Below are 10,562 nucleotides of genomic sequence, written 5' to 3'. Positions count from 1 at the left end.
GAGAAGAAATTCTATGAAACATTGAGTATGTTTCATAAGAAGAAATTCTATGAAACATTGAATATGTTTCATGAGAAGAAATTCTATGAAACATTAAGTATGTTTCATGAGAAGAAATTCTATGAAACATTGAGTTATGTGTTTCATGTTATGTGAGAGTGATAGTGGGAAAAGAGAAAGAGAGAGAGATAGATAGGGAGAAAGAAAAAATATATCATCTCTTATCTCTAAATCTCTAATATTAATTTATACAATTGTGAAATGTTATATTATGTATCTGCTTTTTTTTTGTTTTTTTTTTTTTTTTTAATGATGTCAATGTCAAAATTCATTTATATTATTTATCAAAGAATATATAATAGTTGAATGAATTTTAAAACAATCATAGATAAATAAAACTGAATGAAGTGTTGTGTCGTTTTGTATTGTACGATAATAAAGGACAACAATCCTTTAAGATATATACGTACGTCGGTAGAAGATATATGGATTAACAACGGTAAGAATAGTTTTTTCTCTTTATTAGTAGCGACACGGAAAGTGCAGGCAGATATTCAAGGACAGAAGTAGATACTGCATCTTCAGGACGTGGACGTAAACCAAAAATCAGTATTACTCAGCTATTCAGACGTAACAAGGATAAAGTATCTGGTGCTGATACGGATACTATGAGAACTGTCGTTACAGTTGACGACGAAAAGGTAATTAATTCATAAGGATTATATTTAAGATACTTTTCTTTCCTTTTTCTCTCTTCTGTATTTTTTTTTCTTTTTTCTTTTTTTATTTCTCTTTGTTTTTTATTTCTTATTCTTTTCTTTTTTTTTTTTTTTTCTTACGAAGAAACAAAACTGTTGTATAATTTATGTAAAAGGAAATTTTTTTTAAGAAATAACATTGTATCATTCAGGATAGAAATTTTATAAGAGATAAAAAGTGTAATAAAATAATAGATATATGTATAAATATATTAAATATATTACACAGGATGGTACCAAAAGTTAATTAGGTGAGACAAAAGTTATTCCTTGCTTTTGTAGTTTTACAATAGAAAAACGAAAATTTCTTAGTCTAAAATATCTTGAAATGAAAGTAATCTCGATTTTTTAACATCATCTAAAAACTTTTGGTCCATCTTGTAAAATTATATAAAATGAAATTTTTAAATTTTATATACAAATTCAAAGTAATAAAATTGTTCAATATTATGTATTTTATTTAGAAACTTTTTTTTAAGAAACAACATTATATAATATTTATATAGAGAAATTTTTTAAGAAATTTTATAATAAATATTAATAGAAATTTAGAAGAATTTAAATAAAAGTTTTATTTTTTTTTTTTCTTATAGATTCAAATTTATACCACTGCTGTGTAAAGGTCTTTCAATCTCTTTCTTTTTCCTCCCTTTTCCTCTCTCTCTCTCTCTCTCTTCCTCTCTCTCTTTCTCTTTCTAACTCTATCTCTATCTATCTCTTTCTTACTGCTGAGGTTTAATTGGAAAATTATTTCTGACGGGCTACAATTTCGAAGGCTATTACATAAATTTCCTCGCCTCCACCAAGTTGTCCGGGAAAACGTAAATAAGTCTCCAAAGCTTTCCAACTTCTCCGTCTTAAAACTTTCGAGACTCATTAACAACCAAAGGGATATTTTCAAAGAGCCTTATGATCCTTCCAATTTGTGTGAATGAAATCAATCTTTAATATTGCCGTACAATTTGCATACATAAATCATATAAATCCTATATATACCAAAAGAAAAAAAAAACAAGCACTTAAAAAAAAAAAAAAGCAAAAAAAACAAAAAAGATAAATAGAAAATGTTTCTCCTTTAAGATGAATTTCAAATTTCCGTACAACTTTTTAACTCTAAAGATATTCCCATGTAAACAAAAGTGAGTACTATGTACAACAATGTAGAAAAGAAGTTGTGCCATAATAATAAAAAAAAAAAAAAAAAAAAAAACATTTGTTTACTTTAATAATATATCAATTTACATAATTTTATATATCAGATCGCAATTTGAATATATTTTTGAATAAAATAAAATTTAATCGATTGGTAAGAAATTTTTTGATAAACACTGTTTATAACAAATTGTTAATTGATTAATAATAATATGTAAAAAAAAAAAAAAATAAAAAAAGAAAAAATTCTGCCCATTAAAATAATAATCGAATTCGTGTCTCTAAGACTTTTAATTTCGAAGATATTCTCATAAGCATATAAAAGATGTCTCAATTAGTGTATTAATGTTAAATGTAGAAAAAAATTGTTACTTCAGTAAAAAAATTGATTTTTTTTTTTTTTTTTCTTTTTTTTTTTTTTTTTTTTTGACAATTTATCGATTTATGTAATATCATAATTCATACGCAATTTGATTATCTTTTTGATAAATGAAATATGATAAAATCGATTCGTAAATATTTTGTTTATAAAAATTGTTTATAACAAATTATTAATTAATTAACAATATATTAAATAATAGAGAAATTTATTCTCTTTGAAATGATAGTCCATTCATATCTCTACGATTATTAATTCTGGAAATATACCGTATAAAAGAAATCGTTTAGCATGAATCACTGACCTACATTATTTTATACAAATAGCCTCATTGACACAATGACCCATATAAATATCGAAAAAATTATATAGCTGACGAGTTACTACTTACTATACTATTACTACAATGAGATGTTTTCTACGAATAATGAATGGAAATCTTACCAAGGCGATATCTTCGGAACGAAATGTCATAGAGACTTGAAACAAAAAATATTTTCAAGTGGAATTTATACTTCATTTATTTAAATATTTCAATTATATCGATATAATAAAAATCAATTTTGTTAATAATTTTTATAATTGAATTTTTTCCTTCTCTTTCGTAATACAAACGTAAATATAACGAAATCGTAAAAATTTTTATTATAATTAGATAAATTTTATTTTGTTTATTTATAAAATAAAAAATAGAAGATTTATTAATTGTCGCGACTATACGAAATTAGAAAGATCGAAAAAACTTGAAAAAAAAATTTCCCTTAGTAATAAAAATATTGTGCTTACCCTATGCTTATTTTGCGCTTACTCCGTGTTTACCTTAATCTTATCTTACATCATTATTATACGTAAGCTCAGAATAATGGTGTAACATAAGGAATGTAATGTTAGCTTAAAAAAAAAAAAAAAGAAACGAAAAAAAAAAATCATTACTCTCTTGCTACTATTATTTACTTACTGTCACTCTTATTACATTTTATTCACATTTACATTACTTAAAAATATTTAATTAAAAATATCTACTAAATCTTAAACTAATAATAATAATAATAATAATAATAATAATAATAATAATAATAATAATAATAATAATAATAATAATAATAATAATAATAATAATAAATAATAATAATAACTTGTAATTATTATAATTATATTGAATTGTGTGTATGACTATTTTAGCTTCAACTAAGCGAACAACAGCAACAGCAGCAGCAACAACAACAACAATCATCAACACAAGAGAGTAGAATAAATCAAGGAAATAACGAAGGTGGAATAGTTTATGCGGAATTGGATCTAACCCTACAACAACAAGGTGGAACTCCGCGACGTTTGAACGAGGACAAAACCGAATATGCAGAGATCTTATATACAAAGCCAGAAACAGCTAATGAGGAGACACCGGATAAATAATCTCTCGTACAAATTACGATCGTTAATATTTCAACTCGTTATATACATTAAAACAAAAAAAAAAAAAAAAAACAAAAAAACAAAAAAAAAAAAAGAAAAGGAAAGAAAAAGGAAAAAAAAAGAAGAAATCATAAATTTTCTCTTCGTATTAATGTTGCTTAAAATCTGATCACGCAGCGTTTCGTGTACTTATCAACAAATTAACTTTAAAAGAATAATACTTTATATATTTAGATAGTAATACAAGGGTCGAAACATTTTTTTTATTTTTTTATATTTAATTATTATTAATATTATTATTATTATTACTATTACTATTATTATTATTATTATTATTATTATTATTATTATATCTTCTTCTTTTTCTTTTTCTTTTGATAATTTCTTCGATTATTTTTTTCTCTTCTTTTTCTTCTTTTCAATTAGTCTCTAGTCATACTTATTAATGTCTCGAGTATGCGATCATAAAAGATCATGAATAAGAAGTAAAAAATGAAGAAAAAAAATATTGAAATTATTCTAAGATCATAGTAGTATGTACATACTATCTGAATATTATTCTATATATCGTATTCGAGCACGTATGTACTTAATGAAGCACGACATATTTTTTTCTCTTTGTTTATTTCTTTTTTTTCTTTTTTTTTTTTTTTTTTTTTTTTATTGTAATAATCTTTTTAATTTATATATCGTTGTTCGATCGAAAAAAAAAAAACAAAAAAAAACAAAGAAGAAGAAAACGATTTGACTAATAATTCATTTTTTATATAAAAAAATCTGTTTTTTTTTTTTTTTTTTTTTTTTTTTTTTTTTTTTTTTTTTTTTTTTTAATGAAATAATAATTACATTAGTTAATAGGTATGTAGTATTTTTTGTAATAGTAATTTGTACAAATCTGTTGAAAACGTCCATGTTCGAACGTAATAATTTGTACGCACGTTTAAAAAAGAAAAAAAGAAGCATGATCGGTATATTTTATTAATTGTTCTAAATCATAATAATCGTAATATCTCAGTCTTGACAAAAGTGATTTGTCTGATGTGAATTTTTTATAAATTCAAAGAACCAAAAAAAAAGAGAAAAAAAAAAAAAGAGAAAAAAAAGAAAGAGAAGCGCATGTGTATAAATTAAAACATTCGTAACAATTAAGTTTATTAAGTTCGTCGAATGAATTCCAATTAGCGTTAAACTTTGAATAAATATAGTTCGTTTTGTATTTTTGCCTTTTAATAAATAAATAAAAAATCTTAAAAAATAAAAAAAAAACAAAAAAAAAAAAAAAAAAAAAGAATATTTTTTAAATCACAAAAAGAGATTATATGAAGTTCCATTTACAATCGTTTCATTTTTATAATATAATTTTTCCAATGACGTTAGAGATTTTAATAATCTTTAAAAGATAACTTGAAGAAACTTCTATTCATTCGTTGTTCCTTTTTTTTTTTTTTTCATACGTTTTCATTCATCGTCCGTAATAGTAGCCTCAGTTTCATCGACGTCAGTTTCCAGTAAAGGCTCCTCCGTAGGCTCAGTTTCCTCCGCAGGTTCAATTTCCTCCAGAGGTTCAATTTCCTCCATAGGTTCAATTTCCTCCACAAGCTCAATATCCTCATCTTCTTGATCAATCATTTCTTCGGTATAAATTGGACTAATTTCTAAATCTTGATCCTTTTCATCGTCAACAATGAGTACCTCTTCACGTCGTGGTAAACGATGTTGATAAGTTTTATAAATTTCATCTGTCATGTCAGCTGTCAATTTGTTAAATTCAAGAGAACTTTTGTCAGCGATAAATCTACGAGGTTTAGAACATTCTAATGGTCTATCAAACGTCAAAGTTTCAGCACTAGTAGTAGATATATTTAAATGGCTCATAAAATCTATTTCGATGGGATAATCGTCACAGTAATTGAGTATATCATTGATCGACTTTTTCGGATAATAATATGCTTCGAAGGTATCAATCATCCTTTCTTCACATTCTTTAGGAACATGTTCTAAGATTATAGGATCGAATATTGGATAGGGTTTCGTTATACGTTCGGATTGACCTAAATTAAGATGCCACGTAGTACTAACGAGCATGCTATTTAAATTCTCCTTTTTCAATTCAGGAGTAAGAGATGGTAATTGAATATTTTCTAATTCGTGGCCCTTCGTTATACCCAAACCTAAATTTCTATTATAGCTTAAATAAGAATCGGCTTCTGTCACAGTTAGTCCTCCAGGTATAGATACGTCATAACCTTCGACTTTTCCAGGTGTAGTATGTAAAGGTTCAAAAAGTATCTTTTTCCTTAAAGAATGTCCTTTGTTATCGGTCAATTTAAAGCCCTCTTGTTCAAAGGTAAATATCACAGGTGTAATACGAAATTCTAATCTCTGATTAGTATTTAACATTTTCGTAACAGCATAGACGAAAGAATGAAAATTTTTACAACGTAAAACATAAATACCACCATGATCTTTATTAAAGAGTGGCGGACCGATCCAACAAGGATCACCGACGTAATATCCATCTTTGGATAACAAAGCACCTAATGTGATTTTTTTACATTCGATTAAAATGTTTGGTGCATCGTTGAATGCCATTTTTAAAGCGTCAGCTAGGGTTAATCTATTACGACCACCATAAAGTATACCACATATAGATTTCTGATAATTGATCGTCCAAACGTGTGGGAATATTTTGAAACACGGTTGTAAATTATATCTGTTCGAATGTTTCGAACACTTTCTTATTGAACTTTTCAAACTTTCCGTGTAATAAGAGTCACCGCATATAACTGCTGAATCTAAAACAGCCGAATTCCATCTCGATGGATGACTCAAATATTGCATGGCCAATACAGCGACACTAATAGCCGCTTGATTTTTACCAGCACGATTACCAAATCTAGTATCATAACAACCGATCGTACCCCAAATCGAATAGATCAAATCATTAACTTCGATAACATAATTGTTCCAATATGATTTCATTGTTTTTCCCATTTTTTCCTCTTTCTTATCGTAACATCTCCTCTTTCGTCTTTTTTTCGATAAAGTTCTTTTATAAGTTTTAATTATTTTCGGAGCATGATCGAAAGTCCAATGATAATCCAAATAAATCCACATTGGATCCTCTTGGAACTCGATAAAAGGTGACACGTTAACCGATTCAACGTGAAGTCGATGTATAAAAAATCCCGTTGTCTCTTTTATTTGATTGAGACACATGTTTCTTACCATCTGACAGATACTAGAAAATATACATAAACAGGCCTTCCCATTGATCGACACTTTTCTTCCTTTATCGTTACATTGATAAGGATCCAAATAGTAATAAGAATTTGTTGTTCTCGAATACCAAAATCCATAGCAACAATTACTAAATTGTATAATACCGCTGCTATACTTCATAAAGTGTTTCTTCAAATATTTCCTAACCTACGAAATAATACGTAATTATATTTAATACAACAGATATATTTTAATTATCGTTAAAATCTAATCACTTGCGTTAACGCTTACTTGAAGATAAAAATCATTTCGATCATTATGCGAATCTATGGTAAGTTTTATTAAACAGGATGCACAATCTCGAAAATCGAATATTCTATTCATCAACGTTACGTTTCTCAATATGTGTTCGGTATGAAATTTAGGTTCGTGAAATTCCCTGTAAAGATTTTCAGCTACCTCGATCATTTTGTCGATCATTCCTGGGAGGGGACTTTGAATGACGTCCCGTTTAATCATGACTGCTAAAATAGCTACGAAATAGCAACGCTTCATTCTTGGCTCTTTAATCGTTTCACGATCGCTAAGGGCGACGGTTCCATTAATGAAAATTGGTTTGGCCTCGGGAACGGTACGTCTGAATATAGCTTCTAAATCATACGGTTCTGCTTCCATTTTGTGTATCTCAGCTAAAGACGTCGTAGGTACAACGAATTCGTGTAATCCTTTAACATCGGAACAATCGGGATCTAATTTTTGTGCATAAGAAATTGTAATGACTCTCATAACAAATTGTATCTCCTCAGGTTGATTGATCTCCTTTATGATAATCCTTAAAAATTCATCGATACAGGTTGAAGTGATTATTCGTAAAATTTTACTTCTTTTCACGATCCACCATGCAAAATAATTCTCTTTAGCTTTAGTTACGCCTATGTGACTATCCTCGCAAACGATAATAGCACCGGTATAATTTAAACTCTCAAATACATATTTCAAGGACATTGCCAAGTTCCATCCCTCGACAGCATAAAGTATACCATAATGTAAAGGTAAAAAAACTGCCCGAAATATATAATTGGCAATCTCAAATTCGTGTAAAAGACCATCGGACATGTCAAGGACAGTTGAATCTTCTGTAGCTAATATACTATCAAACGTATAATCGCAACTAGCATCGAATAAGCCTTTGATAGTTCGTACAGACCAAAGTATAGGATCATGAATCAATGACCAAGCCATTATGCAAAGATCTATAGGTGTGATCACAGAAACGTGTACCTTAAATTTTCTATCGTATATTTTTTTCCTTATCATCAACTTTATCAATTCGTGCGGATCAATATTCTTTTTACCGTAATGAATATTTTTTTTAAACGGTGCTAACACAGGTCTGGTTATTTCATTTTCCAACACTATTACGTCTAACATCGAGGCCTCGTAATATCGAATAGGAGAAAATCCTGGTATGGTCATGTCATGAGCAATGTCCAATTTATGTCCCGTTGTGACCCATTCTATCAATTCGATCAGTGACGTTTCCGAATCACTTTTTTTTCCATACTCAAGGTCAACCGACTCCTCAACCTCTTCCTCTATTTTCTCCGTGCAATATCTCGTTTTCTTTTTTCTCTTCTTTTTTTTCCGACATTTCGTTTCCATATGAGCGATAAACATGGTATACAATCTATAAGGTTTATCGACAGATCCTCCTAAATTTTCTTTCATTCTATTTAACATCGACGATAAATCACAAAATTCCATCAAACAGGCATATCCTTCCTCATTGGATTTACCTTCCTCGTCGCAACCATATGGATTGAAGAAATAATATCGATCATTAGCTTTCCAAAATCCATAAGAGATATTCGATGTTACCAATATACCAGTTTCATTATTGTCTATAAAATATTCCATTGCGTTTTCAAATTTATCCGATTCGCAATTTTCTGGATCGGCGTATACAGATTGTTTCATGATTACGGTATAATTTGTATCGAGGATCTCAAAATTATTAAACCATCTGAGAAGTTTGTAACGTAATTTTCCTACCCGTTGATGGATCTTATCGGCTGCATAGATAAATTCGTCCAAATTGTTATCAGAAAATTTATTTACGTCCAAGCGAATTTTTCCCAACAAACATAATATAGCGGCATAATAACAGGATTTGAAGTGACACGGTTCGATAACTGCACCATTTTTAAGACACATGTTCGAACGAAGTATGGCAATATTATCGTCGATCACCTTTAAAATATGATTTTAAAATAAAAAAATATATTATTACGCGCCCACGTATGCATTTACGTATTAAAGAAAAAATAATAAATGTTTTCTTTTTTTTTTTCTTTTTTTTTTTTTACCTTAAATCCTTCTCGTTTCTTTTCAAAAGATGACTTTGATTTAGGACTTTTCGTTTTTGCACTTTTCTCTATTTCTACCTTGTCATCAGTATCTATCCGCATTTTCGATTTATCTTTCTAAATACATGGTAAAGAAAAAAAGAAAAAGGATTTTATGTAAACAAAAAAGAAAAAGAAAAAAATCTTTCTAGAGAAATTATTTGAGTGTTGTATAAAAATTTTCCTAAGATAAAGAAAAGGAAAGAAAAAATAAGAAGTTACACAAGTATATACAAAAATCTAATAATTAATTCCAATATAATCGTAATAACTGACCTGTTCTAACGGTTTATAATTATGGAAGAGCATCTCGAAGAGGACATTTTCAGTGTCACATATAATTTTCTCCATAATAGGTTCTCCTTTTTCACTTTTCGTCAATAAACACTTACGTTTCTTCCTTTCTTTACAAGTTATTGTTCTTTCAACATAAATCGGTGTTTTAATGATAGGACCAAGTGGCAATAATTCCGGCATAATACGTATTCCTACCGGTATATCAGGAATTTTTTCAAGGACATAACCGTCGCCTTGATCTTTCGATATTAAAGTAGTTTCTTTTTCCAGATCGATATCGTGTATGTATATATCATTGACCGCTCTAAGTGGCATTAAACAAATCGATAAATTACGCGAATAAAAATATTTCTTATCGTTAAGTTTGATTATTTTCGTTGGCTTATAAGAATCATCCGGGAGAGGTAACACGTGTACTTTAGTTTGTAAATTGGCCACCGAAATGTCAACTTTCTTTTTAACTTCTAATTTAGAATCTATCGAGAATCTAGAGACCAATGAGTGAATAGATCTCTTAGCATGTTTTGCATCTAATAGAGTACAAAGCGTTCCCTTCGGTGGCATCACGTATGGCGGTGGATGAATATATTTGAATTTTTCTAATATCCTTTCGGGATGTATGATCTTTTGTGTAAATTCATCCTCGGTTTGTATTTTAACATTACCAGTTAATAATATTAAATTCAAACGATAAGGCGCATCGGGTTGATCCTTCTCCTCTATTACCAAAAGTGGACAAATAATAGGTTTCTTTTCGGCTTCTTCCAATGCTTTTAAATGTGCCTCGATTAAAGCTTCCTCGTCCTCCTCCTCTTCAACTTCTTCCTCTTCTTCTTCTTCTTCTTCCTCTTCTTCCATTTCTTCTTTTCCCTCATCCTCTCCTTTTACTTCCTCTTCTGTCATAACGGTAGCCTTCTCCGATTGCATATCCTT

At 28.6% G+C, this 10,562-nt stretch overlaps 1 protein-coding gene across 5 annotated transcripts in view; it reads left to right on the top strand.

The window, feature by feature from the left end:
* Positions 1-3,973, top strand: part of Fas3 (fasciclin 3) — a 311,520-nt gene extending 307,547 nt beyond the window's left edge. For 2 of the 5 annotated variants that reach the window (XM_035867455.2, XM_085661990.1), the window contains exons 10-11: positions 527-701; positions 3,472-3,973. In XM_035867455.2, the coding sequence (XP_035723348.1) occupies positions 527-701; positions 3,472-3,705 (409 nt within the window). In that variant the 3' untranslated portion in view covers positions 3,706-3,973. Of the gene's footprint in view, positions 1-526; positions 702-1,351; positions 1,394-3,471 lie in introns of those variants that run through there. The other 3 variants (XM_035867454.2, XM_085661991.1, XM_085661992.1) reach the window with 2 other exon arrangements.
* The last annotated feature ends 6,589 nt before the right edge of the window (positions 3,974-10,562 follow it).

The sequence above is a fragment of the Vespa mandarinia genome, chromosome 16, assembly GCF_050613455.1.
Source record: "Vespa mandarinia isolate Hongniang chromosome 16, ASM5061345v1, whole genome shotgun sequence".
NCBI classification, from domain to species: Eukaryota; Metazoa; Arthropoda; class Insecta; order Hymenoptera; family Vespidae; genus Vespa; species Vespa mandarinia.
The sequence above is the reverse complement of the archived record's forward strand: the minus strand, read 5'-3'. Positions and strand labels throughout refer to the sequence as shown.